Raw genomic sequence first — 22,454 nt, 5'->3', positions numbered from 1 at the left:
TGTCAGTTCAACACTCATGTCTCTCTGTCTCCCTCCCTCTCTCTCTCTCTCTCTCTCTCTCTCTCTCTCTCTGTCAGGGGCTTCAGAGTTCTGTGCCACAGACGGCAGTAGTAGCACTACCAGGAGCTGTACTAACAGAGACACGAGCAGTACCAGTCATAGTAGATGTAGTGGTTGTACAGATACTAGCAGTAGTAATATTAGCAGTAATAGTAGTAGCTGCGGTGGTGGTACTAGTGTCGGTCGGTGGAGATGTCAGACTGTCTCAAGCTGGACTACATAGAGCTGCTGCAAGAAGACGTGAGCAGGAGACCTGATGTGAGTGCTGAGGACACTCAGTTCTACGTCCTGTTTCTCTGTGGAACTTCCTGTTCATTTTCTCTGTGGAACTTCCTGTTCATTTTCTCCCGTTTCTCTGTGGAACTTCCTGTTCATTTTCTCCTGTTTCTCTGGGGAACTTCCTGTTCATTTTCTCCTGTTTCTCTGTGGAACTTCCTGTTCATTTCTCTGTGGAACTTCCTGTTCATTTTCTCCTGTTTCTCTGTGGAACTTCCTGTTCATTTTCTCCTGTGGAACTTCCTGTTCATTTTCTCTGTGGAACTTCCTGTTCATTTTCTCCTGTTTCTCTGTGGAACTTCCTGTTCATTTTCTCCTGTTTCTCTGTGGAACTTCCTGTTCATTTTCTCTGTGGAACTTCCTGTTCATTTTCTCCTGTTTCTCTGTGGAACTTCCTGTTCATTTTCTCAAGTCTCTATGATGGGATGCTCCACTAATACTGATTTAACCAAGTACACGAGGAGGAAGGGATCATGTCTGTACTGACACAATGCAGTTCAGTGTGTACTGTGGCACTATGTTAGTACTGTTAGAGGTACTGTTGTCTGTGTACCATGTGTATCAGTATTTTCTCTGGTACTATGTTAGTCGGTTAGAGGCACTGTTGTCTGTGGACCATGTGTATCAGTGTGTACTGTAGTACTATGTTAGTACTGTTAGAGGTACTGTTGTCTGTGTACCATGTGTATCAGTATTTACTCTGGTACTATGTTAGTCGGTTAGAGGCACTGTTGTCTGTGTACCATGTGTATCAGTGTGTACTGTAGTACTATGTTAGTACTGTTAGAGGTACTGTTGTCTGTGTACCATGTGTATCAGTATTTTCTCTGGTACTATGTTAGTCGGTTAGAGGCACTGTTGTCTGTGTACCATGTGTATCAGTATTTACTCTGGTACTATGTTAGTCGGTTAGAGGCACTGTTGTCTGTGTACCATGTGTATCAGTGTGTACTGTAGTACTATGTTAGTACTGTTAGAGGTACTGTTGTCTGTGTACCATGTGTATCAGTATTTTCTCTGGTACTATGTTAGTCGGTTAGAGGCACTGTTGTCTGTGTACCATGTGTATCAGTGTGTACTGTAGTACTATGTTAGTACTGTTAGAGGTACTGTTGTCTGTGTACCATGTGTATCAGTATTTACTCTGGTACTATGTTAGTCGGTTAGAGGCACTGTTGTCTGTGTACCATGTGTATCAGTGTGTACTGTAGTACTATGTTAGTACTGTTAGAGGTACTGTTGTCTGTGTACCATGTGTATCAGTATTTTCTCTGGTACTATGTTAGTCGGTTAGAGGCACTGTTGTCTGTGTACCATGTGTATCAGTATTTTCTCTGGTACTATGTTAGTCGGTTAGAGGCACTGTTGTCTGTGTACCACGTGTATCAGTGTGTACTGTAGAACTATGTTAGTACTGTTAGAGGTACCTTTGTCTGTGTACCATGTGTGTCAGTATATACTGTAGTGCTATGTTAGTCTGTTAGAGGTACTGTTGTCTGTACCATGTGTATCAGTGTGTACTGTGGTACTATGTTAGTACTGTTAGAGGCACTGTTGTTTGTGTACCATGTGTATCAGTATGTACTGTGGTACTATGTTAGTACTGTTAGAGGTACTGTTGTCTGTGTACCATGTGTATCAGTATGTACTGTAGTACTATGTTAGTACTGTTAGAGGTACTGTTGTCTGTGCACCATGTGTATCAGTGTGTACTGTGGTACTATGTTAGTACTGTTAGAAGTACTATTCTCTGTGTACCATGTGTATCAGTGTATACTGTCGTACTATGTTCTCCTCAGAGACCGGTGGAGAGGAGTAAGGAGGAGGAGAATGAAGAGGTTTCAGGAAGACCTCCATCCACTGACGGTCTGGCTCCTGGACCCAGGAACCAGCTGTTGGCCCCCTACTCAATTCCCAGCACCCTGGCCGTGTCCCCCAGCCTCGGGGGTCTGCCTGTTACACCGGAGCTAGCTGTGGTGGGTAACAACCAACACACTACCTAATGAATCACTTAACCGATCAGCTGACATACCAGAGGAGTCAGTGTTGCGCAGATGTCCGCCAAGCACACGCATCTCCTCTTCTCTACACACACACACACACACACACACACATATCCAGCACAGTCATTCATGATACATGCATGTATACACAAACACTATCATTAACAGTCTAAGAACATACACTCATGTAATATGACTTGGGGTTTTCATAAAACAAGAACGATAAAGGACAAAATAAACACATTATATATATATATATGTAATATAACATAATAGTTATATTTTATATTACATATATATATATATATATATATATATATATATATATATACACACACACACAACTTTGTTAAAAGAAACACTCAACAGTAGGGAAAGTGTTCAACAAATAAGGAGCAAAAGAAACCAAAGTTACAATGGATTTGTAAGATAAAAGAAATGTAAAAAAAAACAAGAGACTGAGTATGGTTAGAGATATCCTACAAGACATGGGAGTGTGGAGTTATTTGAAAACTTACCAGAAAGTTACATTGAGTTGGGATACCTGAAAAGGAAATAATGTGACTTACCAGTTTGTTGTTATACATACTGAGAAGAAAAGTGTTAAATATATTGTTTAATATTTAAATGACTAGGTGTGGCAATAGCTTAATGTGACTTGTCCGTTTGTTATTTTACCTGAAAAGGAACGTGTTAAACATGTGGTGTAATGTTTTGATGACTAAGTTTGGTTATAGCTTAACAGTCTCTAGACTTTATACTTACCTTGTATTCTTATTCTTATTATTTTTTTGTATTATCTTCAAATGGAGGATGTAATTATATGTGCCCACCGGGCCAGTAGGTGGCAGTATTGGTATATCTTGTTTATTGTAGAGGGTAAAGGTTCATGCAATGAACGTTCTAGGATCAGAACGCGTGACAGCCATGGAGCAGGCAAGACGTGATTAAATACACAGAGACAAGATTTACTTTTCAATTTGATTTATTACATAACAGAACATTACATATAAATAATCCAGTGAGCCAAAACTTGACTCACTGGATTATTTATATATCATATTTATATTATATTTATTATGTTTGAATATTTATAGAATATTGTAATATTTTATGTTTATTTATTTTATATATATATATATATATATATACACATATATATACATACATACACACACACACACACACACACACATAAGAAAAACAAGTGATATTCATAACAGGCCTTTAGACTTATATGACAAAGGAAAATACTGGTTGGACCCAGTTCATACAGGCAGACCATACGGAAAATATTGGTTGGTTAGGAGAAGTGATTTCAATAAATATAAAGGCAGAGAAGTCCATATTTTGGACCCTGGGTAGAATATACTAAACTGAGATTGGGAAGTACAAGAATAGGGGGGTCTAAGGAAAGAAGAAGTTCACGTGGAGTAAGTATGAAATTGATAATTGTATGCAAATATGTCATTATGAAAAAGGGGAGAGGGTTCTTTTTAAGAACCTATGAACAAATAAAACCAATCTGGAGATGGTTCACTCGCAGCGCCCAAATTGATTGAATGGAAAATATGGAATAAAATGTTTTTGATATGCAGCACTTAAGCTGTAAAATCTACCTAATAAAGACTTTTTGCCTGTCAGTCATGCAGCCTGCTAGGTGGACCCTTGCACAAAAGTGACCAAGTCCAAGCAATTACCAAAAGAAACTTGCATTTTAGGGTTTATACTCTTGTCTGTGCCTCGAGCAAGGCAATGGGAAAAGAACTGGAATTGGTCCTGGGGCACAGCATGAAGGCAGCAGCCCGCTGCTCCTAGCTACACTGATCACTGCTCCTAGCTACACAGCCCACTGCTCCTAGCTACACAGCCCACTGCTCCTAGCTACACTGATCACTGCTCCTAGCTACACTGATCACTGCTCCTAGCTACACAGACTGCTCCTAGCTACACTGATCACTGCTCCTAGCTACACAGACTGCTCCTAGCTACACAAGCCACTGCTCCTAGCTACACTGATCACTGCTTCTAGCTACACAGCCCACTGCTCCTAGCTACACTGATCACTGCTCCTAGCTACACAAGCCACTGCTCCTAGCTACACAAGCCACTGCTCCTAGCTACACAAGCCACTGCTCCTAGCTACACTGATCACTGCTCCTAGCTACACTGATCACTGCTCCTAGCTACACAGATCACTGCTCCTAGCTACACAGATCACAGCTTGGATGGGTTAATTTGTAGTAACTGAATTTCCCCAAGGGGATTAAGAAAGGAACCTTAATTAAGTCTGAAATGTCAGATCTGTGATGGTCTGGCAGCCTGTTCAGGGTGTCTCCCGACCTGCCGCTCAATGACTGCTGGGATAGGCTCCAGCATCCCCGCAACCCTGAGAGCAGGATAAGCGGTTTGGATAATGGATGGATGGATGAAATGTCAGACTTAATTAAAGACTCGAACAATTGTAAATGACAGAGGTCAGGATATCATCATTTCAAAGCCCTTATTAAAAGATGTCTAACGTGTTTGACCATCCGTTTTCATGATATGAAATGAATGAAGGTGAACGGCTGCTCTGCTGATTGACTTTCATTCATAAAACAATAAGGAAATGTAGCTCAGCTATAGGATGAGTTTTATTGTAGCTGCTGAGATGATTTCCAGCTGTTGCTGTGATTAATCCTACTGTTGAGATTCTATTTTTATAGCAGAGTTTTAACATTGGAGACTATGGCACGTCCACATGGTGGCGAGGTGAATAAGGTGAATTATTGTTGGTTCCTCCAGTGTTCCTCCAGTTCTCCTGTGCTGAAATCAGCAATGAATGATTCGCTGGCCTGCAAAATACGATGGACCGCTCGTTTACTTTCAGGACTCATCTCCAAATACATAATGTGTTTGGTTTAACACTGTTGCTGCCCGCTCCGAGTCAACAGATACGAGTCACGCATGTTCATGGTTGACTCAGGGCGGGTAGTGACAGAAAGCAGCATTGGTTGAGCAAGCTGCAGAGTGAATGACGAGAGGGAGCGGCGATATACTTGATCAATAAAATAATCAATACATTTATCAAAATGGTTGAAACTTTATTTCATATTAATGCTTGGCTGAACAGATGGGAGCTTCTGAATCAGCTGAGTAACAAATTTGACAGAATACTGCGTCCTACAGCTGACAAACAGTAGGCAGTAGAAATACATGTAGACGTCTAATGACGGGTTTTTCTCTTCTGTGTAGGATCTGAGGAAGATTTTGTTTGGCGGAACGTTTCACGTCTTTAACTACGAATGGCGGAAATCCTGCTTCAAATTCAGAGAGCCCAACTCAGATCTGGCCTACGCTCTGGAGACAGAGAGGGTGACTACTACGACTATTACTACTATCAGTACTGTTACGACTATTACGACTATAAATATTACTACGACTATTACTACTGTAAATGCTACTATGACTATTACTACTATAAATACTGGTACGGCTATTGCTAATATCAATACTACTATGACTTACTACCGTCAATATTACTATTGCTACTGCTACTACTACTGCTACTACTACTATAAATATTACTACGACTATTACTACTACCAATACTGGTATGATTATTGCTAATATTAATGCTACTGCAACTATCAGTACTGTTACGACTATTACTACTATAAATGCTACTACGACTGTTACTACTATCAATACTGTTACTATTATTACTGATGGCAATACTACTAGTACTATTATTACTATCAATATTATTACTACTATCAATACTACTGTGGCTGTTACTACGATCAATACTACTACTGCTACTGCTATTAGTGCTACTACTTCTACTATTACTAATATCAATACTACTGCTACTGCCACTAATACTACTACTGCTACTCCTACTACTATCATTACTACTATGACTATTAATGCTATCAATACTACTACAACTATAACTACTGTATCAATACTACTACTACTATTAATATTATCAATTTTACTATTGCTACTACTACTGCCCGGTAGCTCACCTGGTAGAGCGTGTACCACATAAGGCTGGGTCCTTACTGCAGAGGCCTAGGTTCGAGTCCGGCCCAGGCCCTTTGCTGAATGTTATCCCCTCTTTTTCCCCTGCCTTTCCCCTCTCTCTCGCGTATAGCTAGCAAATAAAGGTGGACAATGCCAAAAAACATAATCTTTAAAAAAAATACTACTACTATTACTTCTATCAATATTACTACTATTAATACTATCAGTACTGTCAATACTAATACAACTATTACTATTATCGATGCTACAACTGTTACTCTATCAATGCTGCTACTACTATTACTTCTATCAATACTACTACTATTAATATATAAATACTACTACAGCTATTACTACTATCAGTAATACTACTATTGCTACTATCAATACTGCTACTATTATTACTACTATCAATACTACACTACTATTAATACTATCAATACTGATACTGTTATTACTACTGTCAATACTACTATTAACACTACTATCAATATTACTACTACTATCAATACTATTACAACTATCAATACTATCTTGCTTTGGATAAAAGCGTCTGCTAAATGAAATTGTAACATTGTAACTACTGCTACTATTACTGCTATCAATAATACTGCTACTGTTGCCACTGCTGGTACTACTGCTACTGCTACTACTATTATGACTATCAATACTACTATTACGACTATCAATACTACTACTATTGCTACTACTATCAGTATTACTACTATTACTGCTACTACTATTGCTGCTGCTGCTACTTTTACCAATAAAGGTGCTATGACTACTACTAATACTAATACTTTTACTACTACTACTACTACCAATACTGTTACTGCTACAACTACTATTATTATTATTACTGCTACTACTACTACTACTATTGAAAAAAATCTCGATGCCCCAGTGCAGTGACGGGGACACTGTGCTGTAGGAGATGCCGTCCTTCTGATGAGACGTTAAACCGAGGTCCTGACTCACTGTGGTCATTAAAGATCCCATGCCACTTATCACAAAGAGTAGGGGGTCCCCGGTGTCCTGGCAACATTCCCAACCTGGCTCTCTCCATCTGACCATCTAATCACCCCCATGTAACTGCCTCAATGACTCCCCCCTCTCCCTCATGCTGATGTGTGGTGAGCGTTCTGGTGCAAAATGGCTGCCGATGGTTGAGGTGTCAAGTCCTCTTTTATTTGTACAGCCCAATATCACAAATTACAAATTTGCCTCAGGGGGCTTTACAGCAACAAAACATCCTGTCCTTAGACCCTCTCATCGGATGAGGGACAACTCCCTAAAAACCCTTTAACTAGGAAGAAAGCTCAGGGAGAAAGCTCAGGGAGAGCACCAGAGGAGGATCTCTCTCCCAAGACGCACAACGTGCAATGATGTTGTGTTCACGCAGTTTACACAATACAACATTGAAAGAGGATAACAGAATTATAATGGACTTATAAGATATATGAAGAGTATGATGAGGAGGATGCCAAGCAGTGTCCAGACGCCCCCAGGACCCAAGCCACGCGACCAGCATCACAATGTAAAAAAACAAGAAAAGTCACACATCTTAGTGAGAGGATATAACATTGAAACAGGATAACAAAATTATATGGATTTATAAGATAGTATATAAAAAGAAACGTGATGAGGGGAATGCCAAGAAGTGTCCAGGTGGCAACCGCTATCACCGTGGAAACCTGGGAAGAGGACAGACTGCAAGTGCACCCAAGGGAGACTCGCATCACACCATTCACATACACAGAAGAAGAGAAAGGAGAAGACATCATTCAGAGAGAGAAAAGACGTGAGAGAAGAGAACAGCCTGCAATAGTCAATAATCCATACTCTATAACAGGGGTCAGGAACCTTTTTGACTGGGAGAGCCATAAAAGCCAAATATTTCTAAATATATTTCATTGAGAGCCATATAGTATTTTTAACGTATAATAAATTAAATATGTCTTACTTTTAATGCGACGTCTGGTGCTGCATGGTTTTGCTGATGGCCTTGTAGTCTGGTTCATACGTGGTGAGGTTGAGCTTCATGCAGGCGTTGAGGCTTCCTTCCATCAGTTAAACGTGAGCGTAGGTTGGTCTTAATGTTCCTCATATGCGAGAATGACTGCTCACATGCATATGTAGAGCCAAACATGGTCAATACGGCAATACTCACACGCTGCACTGTGTGGTATGTCACAGGAAGCTCGTTCCAAGTTTTAAGAATCAGCTGGTCTTCAGGTTGAAGATTTTTCATTTCTGTCCACTTGTGTTCCCTCGCCAGCTCTGCTCGCTGTCGCGCAAGACTTTCCAACTCTCCATTAAGTGACTTGAACTTACTCATCCACATGTCTGATGCCTTCAGGTCAGCAACTTCCAGCTCAAAGTCTCCGATAGAGACCCCGGGGATGCATGTCAGGTCGATTTTGTCCACTGCACACTCATGTGGATGAGTGATGAACTTGAAAAGACCAGTGCGCGCACGAAATTCTCCAAAACGTGCTTTGAATGACTGCAGGAGATTGGACGTAAAGCCAGCTAGCTGCTGGAGATCCAGATGTTGGGTGGAGTCACTTGCTAAGCATGCATCTCTAAATTGTTGCAGTCTTTCAAAGTGCAGAAGACGACCTGTTTCAATGTCCCTGAGAAAGACTTCCAGCTTGCTTTCAAATGCAAACACTGCTTGTTGAAGGGATGAGATTGTATTTCCAATACCTTGCATTTTCACACTGAGCTGGTTCAGATGGCCAGTTATGTCCACGAGATAGTGAAACTGCAGGAGCCAGTCAGTGTTGTCTAGCTCAGGATGCTTGACGCCTTTCATGTCAAGAAAAGTCCGGATTTCACTCAGGCAAGCTGCAAAACGGCTGAGCACCTTCCCCCTTGACAACCAACGCACGTTGCTGTGTAAAAGCAGACCGGGATAATGATTCCCAACTTCTTCTAACAGAGCTTTAAACTGGCGATCATTTAAAGCTCGGGCAACAATAAAGTTGACCACTCGAATGACCAGCGACATCACCTCACCAAGCTCCTGGCCACACGTCTGAGTGCAGAGCGCCTCCTGGTGCAGGATGCAATGACAACTTAGGATGGCTCTCTTTTCATGTTCACATGACAGGGTAGTCTTCTTACACTGTGAAGTTGCAGTTGGTGATGGGGGACATTTGATTGTTGATGTTTACTGTAAACCAACACATGCTGATCAGTACTTAAGGTTTGACTCTCATCATCCACTGGAGCACAAACCAGGAGTCATTAGGACGCTGGACCACCGAGCTGACCACGTCCCCACCGACACAGCAGCCGGGGAAGAGGAGAAATCTCACATTAAACAGGCCCTGGTTAAGTGTGGTTATCCTAACTGGGCGTTTGTCAAAGCCATGAAGACGCCCAAACAGTGCCCCAGCCAATCGAAGAGAGGAGGAAGACAACAGCTGTCTAAGCGTAAACCAGTGGTGATTTTGTATGTGGTGGGAGTGTCGGAGCAGTTGAGACGTGTATTTTCCAAACACCGCGTCTCAGTTGCTTTCAAACCCCAAAACACACTGCACCACAAGTTGTTTCTGAACATAGTTCGTTTTTGTATATCTGAGTAAAGAAACTGATGAAATAGATAATGTATAGATGGTCATTTAGTAATGCCTTCCTGGTGTCTGTGTCTGTGTTTTCAGGGTGGGACCCGTGCCATTCAGATGGTTGTCCAGGCTCACATCATTAAATACTTGCTGTTCACTGGACCAGACGGCTCGGAGCGCCGGACCCTGCAGAGGTGACACACACCTGCCTCACATCTCCTACACTGTAAAAAACCTGAGAAAATACATTGAAATACACTGTAAAAAGTGAGTTGGCAACACGTGCAGTTCCACTTGTGGTCCAAATAGATTTTAACACTGTTGCTGTGCTGTCTGCCTCTCTGTCAGTCTGCCTGTCTGTCTGCCTTCTCTTCTGTCGGACTTTGTGTCTGTTGCCCAAATTCATCTGTCTGTTTAGTTAATAGGTGAAGTACCAGCAACTGACAGTCAGTCTGCAGAAACATCAGAAAACAAAATGTAGGCATTTGGGTAGCATAGCGGTCTAGTCCGTTGTCTACCCACACAGGGATCGCCGGTTCAAATCCCTGTGTTACCTTCAGCTTGGTCAGACACCCCTACAGACACAATTGGCCGTGTCTGAGGGTGGGAAGCCGGGTGTGGTTATGTGTCCTGGTCGCTGCACTAGCGCCTCCTCTGGTCGGTCGGGATGCCTGTTCAGGGGGGAGGGAGAACTGGGGGGAATAGCATGATCCTCCAACGCACTACATCCCCCTGGTGAAACTCCTTGGTGTCAGGTGAAAAGAAGCGGCTGGCGACTCCACATGTATCGGAGGAGGCATGTGGTAGTCTGCAGCCCTCCCCGGCTCAACAGAGGGGGTGGAGCAGTGACCGGGACGGCTCAGAGAGCAGGGTGGGAGATTGGGGAGAAAAGGGGGGGAATTTAAAAATGAATAAATAATGAACCTGAAAATTAGCAACCTATCACCATCTCTCTCTCTCACCAGTCTAAGTGAGGTGGGCGAGAGACAGCAGGAGCAAGCGTTGGCGGCGGCGCTGACAGACATCCTGTGGTCGGCCGGCGAGGAGCACAGCGTCACCGTTACCCTGGTTACAGCAGACTACTGCATCACCCCACACCTGGACTACAAACTGGACGACTTCACCGAGAGGGTTTGAATTCCTCTGCTGATGTACTTTTGACCCAAAGGAAGAAATTCAACCATTTGTCTAATCTAGTGTTAAAATAAAATACCAATGAGCCGATATGACCTCCTCAAAACTCACTCCCACTAAACCGTCCATAAGACCTCAGTTTAAAATGAGACACCAAGAAGCCGCTGTCATACCTGTGTATTAATTATGAATTACTAAAACTTTCAATCCGTCAACAAGTTGGTGAAGGTTTGTTTTCCTCTCAGCTGCAGCTCTTCACCTTCAACGAGAAAGACGAAGTCAGAAAATTCATCTATGATCACATCCAATGTGTAAGTCCACAACTTACTGTCTGTGTTTATATAATAGTATGTATAGTGTACTGTATATGTAGTAATATGTATAGTGTACTGTCTATATGTCTTTATGTGATCTGTAGTGAGAGTAGGGTGCAGGTGGAGGAGAGCCTGGGGAGGTGGAGGTATGCACTGGAGAGAAGAGGAATGAAAGTCAGTAGGAGCAAGACGGAATACATATGTGTGAATGAGAGGGAGGACAGTGGGATGGTGAGGATGCAAGGAGTAGAGGTGATGAAGGCGTATGAGTTTAAATACTTGGGGTCAGCTATAAAAAGTAACAGGGAGGTGAAGAAGAGAGTGCATGCAGGGTGGAGTGGGTGGAGAAGAGTGTCAGGAGTGATGTGTGACAGAAGGGTACCAGCAAGAGTTAAAGGGAAGGTTTGCAAGATGGTAGTGAGACCAGCTATGTTGTATGATCTGGAGACAGTGGCACTGATGAAAAGACAGGAGGTGGAGGTGGCAGAGATGAAGATAAGATCTTCATTGGGAGTGACGAAGAAGGACAGGATTAGGAACGAGTCTATTTGTAGTAATATGTATGGTGTACTGTCTATATGTTGTGCGTTGCAGTCTTAAGTCCTGTTGTCTGTGTACCATGTGTATCAGTGTGTACTGTGGTACTGTACTGTTAGTCTGTTAAAGTTACTGTTGTCTGTGTACCATGTGTATCAGTATGTACTCTGGTACTTGGTGACTTTCAGTCTTTCTTCTTCTCTTGTTTTAGTTTAAAGAGGAAAGGAGTCATGGAGTCATCCTGTTTCTCTACAGCCTCATTTGCTCAAGAACAGTCAAAAGGTAAAAGCACAAAAGACAGACTATACCTCCTCCAACCTCATCCCATCAGCCTGTCTTCTGTCACTTCTCTATCATCATCATCATCATCCTGTCTTCTGTCACTTCTCTATCATCATCATCATCCTGTCTTCTGTCACTTCTCTATCATCATCCTGTCATCTGTCACTTCTCTATCATCATCATTGTCATCATTCTCTCTCTCTGTCACTTCTCTTCCATCAGAATGATGCTGGTTGTTTTAAATCGTTTTTTATGTTAAACTGGGGGAAAAAAAACTACGCTTGTCCAGGCGCTTGTCATCTCACGACTTGACTACTGCAGCACACTACTGGCTCGTCTACCAGCACGCACTGTTAAACCTCTGCAGATGCAGCAGTGCGCCTGGTTTTCAACCAGCCAAAGTGTTCACGTGTCGCACCACTCTTCATTTCTCTCCACTGGCTCCCTGTAGCTGCCCACCACAGGTTCATATCCTCGATGCTGGCCTTCAGGGCAGTCACTGGATCTGCACCCACACACATTGCATCACGCATCAGGCCATATACCCAACGCGCTCTCTGCACACCGGCTGGTCGTGCCTCCACTACATGAAATGAGTTCTCAATCCAGACTCTTCTCATGCATGGTACCCAAATTGTGGACCGAGCTGCCCAGCTCATTACAGTCGACAGAGACACTCGCCACCTCCCCCCCCCCCCTTTTCTCCCCAATTGCATCCGGCCAATTACCCCACTCTTCCGAGCCATCCCGGTCACTGCTTGTCCCCCTCTGCCTCCTCTGATACATGTGGAGTCACCAGCCGCTTCTTTTCACCTGACAGTGAGGAGTTTCACCAGGGGGAGGTAGCGTGTGGGAGGATCACGCTATTCCCCCCAGTTCCCCCTCCCCCCTGAACAGGTGCCCCAACCGACCAGAGGAGGCGCTAGTGCAGCGACCAGGACACACCCACATCTGGCTTCCCACCTGCAGACACAGCCAGTTGTGTCTGTAAGGACAACCGACCAAGCCAGAGGTAACACAGGGATTCGAACCAGCGATCCCTGTGTTGGTAGGCAACGGAATAGACCGCTACGCTACCTGGACGCCCCGATACTTGCCACCGTCAAAAAACACCTGAAGACCCTGCACTTTCAGGAACAGCTTAACACCAGATTCTAGCTGAGCTATGACAAGCATTCATGTTGTGTTGTCCCAATTACACTCGACAAAAATGTCAATACAGTGCTTCTGTTATTGCTCCACATTTTTCACAGGTTGCAAGAAGAAATCCAGGGTTGTTGTTTTTTTTTGTACGTGCACAATCAGATTATATCTCTCAAATAGTGGCTGAAAATTTGAAAAAAATGTTTAGAATATAAAGAAAATTAAAATCCATCCACAGGACATGTGTGGTATATCAAGGCATTGGTTAAACAGCATTAACACTTCACAGGGTTCATTTGGATGAGGACAATAAAAAGACTAAGAGAGGCAGTTTGTGTTGTGCAACATCACGCCACAGATGCCACAAGTTGTGCGATAACGTGCCCTTGGCATGCTCGCTGGCCTGATATCAGACAGATTTGTCAACTCGTTACACTGTATGTCCATCTCAAGTCAGACTTTGCCTCCACTTTAACCGACTCCTGTGGGGGGAAGGGGATTCAGTTTTCCCTAACCAACCGCTAGAGACCAACGTGTCCGCCTTGCCAGGGTTTTAAGAGAGGAGCGGGGTGAAGTAAAAATAAAGTACAGTGTCGGGTGATATTGAGAAGACATGCCATCTATGTAGAAGAAAGCCATAAAGAAGAAGAAAGACACTTTATTTTGTCATTGTACAGGTTACAATGAACTGTGTCTCTGCATGTAACCGTCCTATTGTATAGGAGAAGTGGGCAGCTGCAGCACCCGGGGACCAACTCCAGTTCTTTTCCCATTGCCTTGCTCAGGGGCACAGACAGGAGTATAAACCCCATTATCACAAATTAAAAATTTGCCTCAGGGGGCTTTACAGCAACACAACATCCTGTCCTTAGACCCTCGATTCGAGTAAGGAACAACTCCCTAACAAAACACCTTTAAAGGGGCGTCCAGGTATCGTAGCGGTCTATTCCGTTGCCTACCAACACGGGGATCGCCAGTTTGAATCCCCGTGTTACCTCTGGCTTGGTCGGGCATCCCTACAGACAAATTGGCTGTGTCTGCGGGTGGGAAGCCGCATGTGGGTATGTGGCCTGGTTGCTGCACTACCTGGATGCCCCGTATCTGGTTAGGTACATCGTGTTCAGGCACTTAAGTTTGGGGTTGCTCCAGTGGTCAGTGTGCTTTGATTGTTTTTAGCCTCTCAGCGTCTGCTAAATGAATAAATGTAAACGTAACTCATCATTCCGCTGGCTGAAGCCGGCCTGATCCCAACTGGTTTCTGAGACGACTTTACTAACAAACAGACAACCGAGGAGGTGAACACAACGTTCTGAAGGAGCATTTCAGTTGCTCTGTAAATCCAGTTCGAGTGCGTATGGCAGCCACACATTTTCCATTTTATAAACTTACAATTATCCTCAGTTTGAACAGCCTCCTCCCAATAAAACCAGTCTCTGGTGTCAGGCCGGCGCTTTCTGTCGTATTGCTTTTCTGGGTGAGCTGTCAATCAAATGCTGTCCTCCAGATTGCAGGAGGATCTGGACTGGACCACCTCCCACTTGCTGCAAGTCAGTCTGGGAAACTTCATCTGTCGGCAGGTCAGCAGTCCATCTGAAAGGTCTTGATGCATGCTCAGGAATCAAGGTAAGAAAATCAAAGAAGGTTGAATCATCTGGATACAACGGTTATCGACAGATACGTTTCATCATCATCTAAGTGACCTCTTCAGTCTCAACTGACTGCAGGTACCCCACCCTTATAAACAATACAGTACAATACAGTGTCTAATGACTGAAACCAACGACCAGTTTCATATGCAAATATGGGTGTGACCATTAACTAGAGTTACAATGGCCATGTGTACTATTCACAGAGGATTGGGGAATAACTTGACTCTCATCATCCACTGGAGCACAAACTAGGAGTCATCAGGACACTGTACCGCCGAGCTGACAACGTCCCCACTGACACAGCAGCCAGGGAAGGGGAGAAGTCCCACATTAAACAGGCCCTGGGTAAGTGTAGTTATCCTAACTGGGCGTTTGTCAAGGCCAGGAAGATGCACAAACAGTGCACCGACCGATCGAAAAGAAGAGGAAGACAACAGCTGTCTAAGCATAAACCAGTGGGGGTTCTGTATGTGGTGGGAGTGTCAGAAAAGCTGAGATGTGTATTTTGCAAACACCGCATCTCAGTTGCTTTCAAACACCAAAACACGCTGCACCAGAAGATGGTCCTCCCCAAGGATCAGGTCCCCTGGCACAAACAGAGCAATATAGTATAGCTGTTAAGTGCCAGGAGGATTACCGTCACTTGTACATCGGGGAAACTAAGCAGACACTGGCCAAGAGGATGGCACAACACAGGAGAGCTAACGCGTCAGACCAGGACTCCACAGTCTACACCATCTACAGGCCAGGACTCCACAGTCTACACCATCTACAGACCAGTGACCACTCTTTCAAGGATGAGGATGTGCACATCCTTGATAGGAGGAAGGCTGGTTTGAACGGGGAGTCAAAGAGGCCATCTATGTGAAGAGGGAACGACCATCCCTGAACTGAGGGGGTGGGGGCTAAGAGTACATCTGTCACCATCTTACAATGCTGTGATTGCAACTATTCCCCAACCCTCTGTGAATAGTACACATGACCGCTGTAACTCTAGTTAATGGTCACACCCATATTTTCATATGAAACTGGTCGTTGGTTTGGGTCGTTATGCCACTGTATTGTTTATAAGGGTGGGGACACCTGCAGTCAGGTGAGGACACTGTATTGTTTATAAGGGTGGGGGCCACCTGCAGTCAGGTGAGGACACTATTGTTTATAAGGGTGGGGACCACCTGCAGTCAGGTGAGGACACTGTATTGTTTATAAGGGTGGGACACCTGCAGTCAGGTGAGGACACTATTGTTTATAAGGGTGGGGGCCACCTGCAGTCAGGTGAGACTGAGGAGGTCACTTGGAAGATGAGGAGATGTTTCTGTCAGTGAACGTTGTGTCCAGATGAACTGATTCACCTTTCTTGTGATTTCCTTACCTGGATTATTGAGCAGCATCAAGACAAGCCATCTCAAAATGTTTATTCTTCGTTCACCAACGGATTCTGATCTGTAGACACAGTTTCTCAGAGAACAGTGATCTGTGGGTGTTTGTGTGTGTGTGTGTGTTTTTTTTTCCAGGCTCTGTTAAACCTGCTACTGACAGGGAGAGCCAGCCCCAATGTGTTTAACGGGAACCAGACCCAGGGTCCAGATGACCAGGTTCTGGTGCGGCCCCTCCACGGCATCCTGGCCCGCAGTGACACGGGCTTCCTGTACTGGAGCCGCGAGCAGCGGGACAGAAACACACTTCCTCAGGCAAGACCCCCAACATACAAAGTTAACCAACATTTTCCTGTTAGCGTCATCTCATTCTCTCACAGCACCAGCATCACCCTGCTCCCTCTCACATGGTATCAACCTGCTGACATGTCCACTCATGCTTAAAGAATTGTATTTCTTTACTCATACTTACATAATATTTTCAAAAGGTCATTGTTAGGTGTGTAAGAAAATATCGATACACTCGAGTATCACGATATTATCTTTTGTGATACTGTATCAATTCTCAAAACCACTATATGGATTTTTAATTGATTACATGTAAAGGTTCGTGACAAACATGTTGTGTTGTGTGTAACCCCACGACCGCTAGATAACAGTGTTGTAATCTATCTTCAGCCATGTGACTCTTCCACTCCAACCCAACAACATAAACTGAGACAGGAAGTAGCGTAAGCACAAAGAACCATATATCACCTTTCTTACAGTATCACCATATATCACCTTTCTTACAGTATCGCAATATATCACCTTTCTTACAGTATCACAATATATCACCTTTCTTACAGTATCGCAATATATCACCTTTCTTACAGTATTGCAATATATCACCTTTCTTACAGTATCGCAGTATATCGTGATATATTGAATCGTAACTCCAGTATTGTGATACATATCGTATCACCAGATTCTCACCAATACACAGCCCTAGTCATTGTATATCATGTCTAAATGTGTAGAGTACAGTGTACAAAAAGTACATTGTACAAAACTCGACAGGTGAAGTGACATATTTAAATATTCTACATGTAGTTCCCAATATACCTGTACCATCTTGCATATAACTCCATCTACACTTACTGACTTCTGACAAGCATTTCAGGTGTCTGAGATGAGCCAATCAGAATGGAGGGTGTTACCTCTGACTAGCCAATTAGAATGGAGGGTGTTACTTCTTTGACTAGCCAATCAGAATGGAGGGTGTTACCTCTTTGACTAGCTAATCAGAATGGAGGGTGTTTTGACTAGCCAATCAGGGAGCGGTGTGGTTTGTGCACATAGCGCTGTTGCTAGTTTTGAGGTTTGAATCTTTTCATTTCACCATTTAGCATCGGTTCTTACACCGACTCCAGCCAATGCAGTTTAATCAGTGGTGATGTGGCCTACATATGTCAACTGAAGCATCCGAAGTGTCTCTATGTCTCTCCTTAGCAGCCATCATTTGTCTTGTGGGGTGTTCCTGGTCTGTAGTGGTCTGGACCTACCAAAAGTGGTCCAGGAAAGGACAACCACTGTACCGGCGACAGGGTCATGTGCGCCCAAGGCTAATTGATGCGCCTGGGGAGTGAAGGCTAGCCCGTCTGGTCTGACCCCACAGAAGAGCTACTGCAGCCCAAACTGCTGAAAGAGTTGATGCTGGCTATGATAGACAGGTGTCAGAACACACGGTGCATCACAGCTTGCTGCGTATGGAGCTGTGTAGCTGCAGACCGATCAGTGTCCATGATGACCCCTGTCCACTGCCAAAAGCTCCAACAATGGACACGTGAGCATCAGAACTGGACCATGATGCAGTGGAAGAAGGTGGCCTGGTCTGATGAATCACGTTTTCTTTTACATCATGTGGACGGCCGGGTGTGTGTGTGTCATTTACCTGGGGGAGAGATGGCACCAGGATGCATTATGGGAAGAAGGCAAGCCGGTGGAGGCAGTGTGATGCTCTGGGCAATGTTCTGCTGGGAAACCTTGGGTCCTGGCAGTTATGTGGACTTCGGCATGTGTGACCTAGCTAAACATTGTTGCAGACCAGGTACACCCCTTAATAGCAACGGTATTCCCTGATGGCAGTGGCCTCTTTCAGCAGGATAATGCTCCCTACCACACTGCACATTGTTCAGCAATAATTACTTTTTATTTATATAGCATTTCTCTAAAACAATGTTACAAAGTGCTTTACAAAAAGAAAAAAAACCAGACAAGGCAAAAATAAGAACAAGACCAAAGGACAAGAGCAAAGAGGAAGTAACAAGAATAAGACCAAATAAGTAGGAAGGGAAGTAAGAACCGTATAAGTAAAAACATCAAACATTTGTAAAAGCTTTCACAAAGAGAAAGGTTTTAAGACGAGATTTAAGAGAAGCTAGAGACTTAGTTGGTCAGAGGTCAATAAGAAGACAGGTCCATAGTGTGGGGCTCTAACAGCTAAAGCCCCATCACCTTTTGTGACAACCCGTGACATGGGAATAACCAGCAGGGCTCCATCTGTAGGTCTTAATGGTCGAGAGGGTGCAAGCCAGGTCAATAAATCACACGTGTATGTAGGAGCAAGACCGTTTAAGGCCTGAAAAAGTGAGCAATAAAATTTTAACATCAATTCAAACAGGAGCCAGTGTAGGGAGGCTCACACAGGAGCGATGTGGTCATGCCTCTTTGTCCTGGTAATGAGCGGCATTTTGTTCTAAGTGCAGACGGTGGAGGGAGCTCTGGCTGATACCCATATAAAGTGCGTCACAGTAATCAAGCTGAGAATAGATAAAAGCATGTACAACTTTTGTAGATCAGCAATTGATGGAAATGACCTAATTTTGGAGATTAACTTGAGCTGAAGAAAACACGACTGAACAACATGTTTGATTTGATTATCAAAACCAAGGTGAGCATCAAATGTTACCCCCCAAGATTCCCAGCAGCCTGCTTAAGACTACCTGACAGACCACCAAGATTAGTACCAAAAGGGCTGATGGAATTTGGGGGACTGAACAGAATGACCTCAGATTTATAACCATTAGATTTAAGAACATTTTGGGACATCCAGGATTTAACGTCAGAGAGGCGAGTTGTGAGATGTGCTAGGCCGCTAGGATCTGTGGGTCGGAGTGGCGTGTATAACAGAGTGTCGTCAGTATAAAAATGGTAAAACACAAAATGATTTTGAATAACCTGGCCAAGAGGCAGCTTGCATATATAAAACAATACCTGTTATACACGCCACTAGGGGGAGCCTAAAATAACACTCTGTATCATGACAATTAATTGTAATGTTTTGTAGGTGGGCAGTATGTTGAAGACCCCCAGGTTTCCGGTTTGGGTCTGCAGTGTAAATGGAACCTACTCGGTTCTGTTCAGTCTAAATCGCTCGCTGCTGTCCGACTGGAGGATGGAGCATCTCTTTCAGCTTTACTTCTATAACGGACAGCCGACACAGAGGACTACCGCCACACTCACTATAGGTAACGACTAAACAGACTTATCTTTTACCTGGTGCACAGAAGCAGTTTTAAGCCTTTATTCATTTATGCTGTGACTTTCTACTACTACTACTACTACTTCCGGCTGCTCCCATTTGGGGGCGCCACAGCGGATCATCCATTTCCATCTCTTCCTGTCCTCTGCATCTTCCTCTGTCACAACAGCCACCCGCATGTCCTCCCTCACCACATCCATAAACCTCCTCTTTAGCCTTCCTCTTCTCCTCTTCCCTGGCAGCTCCATATTCAGCATCCTTCTCCCAATATACCCAGCATCTCTCCTCCACACATGTCCAAACCATCTCAATCTTGCCTCTCTTGCTGTCTCCAAACCGTCCAACTTGAGCTGTCCCTCTAATATACTCGTTCCTAATCCTGTCCTTCTTCATCACTCCCAGTGAAAATCTTAGCATCTTCATCTCTGCCACCTCCAGCTCCACCTCCAGTCTTTTCATCATTGCCACGGTCTCCAAACCATACAACATAGCTGGTCTCACTACCATCTTGTAAACCTTCCCTTTAACTCTTGCTGATACCCTTCTGTCACAAATCACTCCTGACACTCTTCTCCACCCACTCCACCCTGCCTGCACTCTCTTCTTCACCTCTCTTCTGCACTCCCCGTTACTTTGAACAGTTGACCCCCAAGTATTTAAACTCATATGCCTTCGTCACCTCTACTCCTTGCATCCTCACCATTCCACTGTCCTCCCTCTCATTCATGTATATGTATCCCGTCTTGCTCCTACTGACTTCCATTGCTTTTCTCTTAAGTGCATACCTCCACCTCTCCAGGCTCTGCTCCACCTGCACCCTACTCTCACTACAGATCACAATGTCATCTCCAAACATCATAGTCCATGGAGACTCCTGCCTGATCTTGTCCGTCAACCTGTCCGTCACCATTGCAAACAAGAAAGGGCTCAGAGCCGATCCTTGATGTAATCCCACCTCCACCTTGAACCCACCTGTAGTCCAACCACACACCTCACCACCGTCACACTTCCCTCATACATATCCTGCACCACTCCTACATACTTCTCTGCAACTCCCGACTTCCTCATACAATACCACACCTCCTCTCTCGCCACCCTGTCATATGCTTTCTCTAACTCTACAAAGACACAATGTACCTCATTCTGGCCTTCTCTCTACTTCTCCATCAACATTCTCAAAGCAAACATCACATCTGTGGTGCTCTTTCCTGGCACGAAACCATACTGCTGCTCGCTGATCATCACCTCTCCTCCTCTTAACCTAGCTTCTATTACTCTCCCATATCTTCATGCTGTGGCTGATCAACTTTATACCTCTGTAGTTACTACAGCTCAGCACATCACCCTTATCCTTGAAAATCGGTACCAGAATGTTAACCACTGGGCAGCATGGTGGCCAGTGGCACTGTTGCCACACAGCAAGTGGGTCTTGGATTCAAACCCCAGGCTCTTCCAGGTCCTTGCTGTGTGGAGTTTGCATGTTCTCCCTGTGACTGCATGGGTTTCCTGCGGGTGCTCCGGTTTCCTCCCACCATCAAAAAGACATGCATGTTAAGGTTAATACTCCTGTCTGTGCCCCTCAGCAAGGCAATGGAAAGAAGAACTGGAGTTGGTCCCCAGGTGCTATAGCTGCTCACTGCTCCTATACAATAGGATGGGTTACATGCAGAGAACACATTCATTGTAAGAATACAATTCATTGTAAGTCAGTTTTATTTGTGTAGCCCAGTATCACAAATTACAAATTTGCCTCAAGGGGCTTTACGGCAACACAACATCCTGTCCTTAGACCCTCGCATCAGATAAGGAACAACTCCCTAAAAAAAAACTTTTAACAGGGAGAAAAAATTGTAAGAACACAATGTCCAATGAAGTGGCTTTCTTCTTCACTCCTCAATCATGTATGGTATGACTTTATTACTCAAACATTCACCTGAAACTGCCAACAGTCATATAAATTACTGTGATATTCCCCTTTGGTAAAATGACGACATTAGTTTACTATAGCTGCTTCTGACACGTGTAGCTCTGTGATTCCTGCAGATACACACTCCCACCACTGGGAGGCGACATCAGAGAGCTGGGAGGCAGACCTGGAGAGGTGCTTCCCCTCTACGGAGATGACCATCAGGACCAAATGGGACGGAGCTGCCATTGACTGGAACGGCACCACACCATTCTATTGACCCGACAACACATCATACTTCTGATTTAGAGCGATCCAGCCCGTGTCCTGCAGGACAGCGACCCATCTGACCGTGCACACCGTCATCCAGCCCGTGTCCTGCGGGACAGCGACCCATCTGACCGTGTACACCGTCATCCAGACCGTGTCCTGCAGGACAGCGACCCATCTGACCGTGTAACACCGTCATCCAGCCCGTGTCCTGCGGGACAGCGTCCCATCTGACCGTGTAACACCGTCATCCAGCCCGTGTCCTGCGGGACAGCGTCCCATCTGACCGTGTAACACCGTCATCCAGCCCGTGTCCTGCGGGACAGCGTCCCATCTGACCGTGTAACACCGTCATCCAGCCCGTGTCCTGCGGGACAGCGACCCATCTGACCGTGTAA

General features: G+C 44.4%; 1 protein-coding gene across 1 annotated transcript; it reads left to right on the top strand.

Moving 5' to 3' along the window:
• Positions 1 to 252: 252 nt before the first annotated feature.
• On the top strand, positions 253 to 22,186 carry mindy4b (MINDY family member 4B). The gene is made up of 11 exons (XM_056282934.1): positions 253 to 318; positions 2,136 to 2,312; positions 5,577 to 5,696; positions 10,019 to 10,116; positions 10,888 to 11,053; positions 11,302 to 11,367; positions 12,119 to 12,189; positions 14,837 to 14,909; positions 16,496 to 16,672; positions 19,686 to 19,866; positions 21,924 to 22,186. The coding sequence occupies exons 1-11, from the start codon at positions 253 to 255 to the stop codon at positions 22,064 to 22,066; spliced, it is 1,338 nt and encodes a 445-aa protein (XP_056138909.1). The 3' UTR covers positions 22,067 to 22,186.
• Positions 22,187 to 22,454: the final 268 nt, after the last annotated feature.

This window comes from Lampris incognitus, chromosome 7 (assembly GCF_029633865.1).
Source record: "Lampris incognitus isolate fLamInc1 chromosome 7, fLamInc1.hap2, whole genome shotgun sequence".
Taxonomy (NCBI): Eukaryota; Metazoa; Chordata; class Actinopteri; order Lampriformes; family Lampridae; genus Lampris; species Lampris incognitus.
The sequence above is the reverse complement of the archived record's forward strand: the minus strand, read 5'-3'. Positions and strand labels throughout refer to the sequence as shown.

What these genes read in the sequence shown, in the direction of transcription:
- mindy4b (XM_056282934.1), top strand. Translation starts at nt 253, where the DNA reads ATGTCAGACTGTCTCAAGCTGGACTACATAGAGCTGCTGCAAGAAGAC. An exon ending in TCTATGATCACATCCAATGT is followed by an intron (nt 11,368 to 12,118) that starts GTAAGTCCACAA and finishes CTCTTGTTTTAG; the next exon opens with TTTAAAGAGGAAAGGAGTCA. An exon ending in TACCGCCACACTCACTATAG is followed by an intron (nt 19,867 to 21,923) that starts GTAACGACTAAA and finishes TGATTCCTGCAG; the next exon opens with ATACACACTCCCACCACTGG.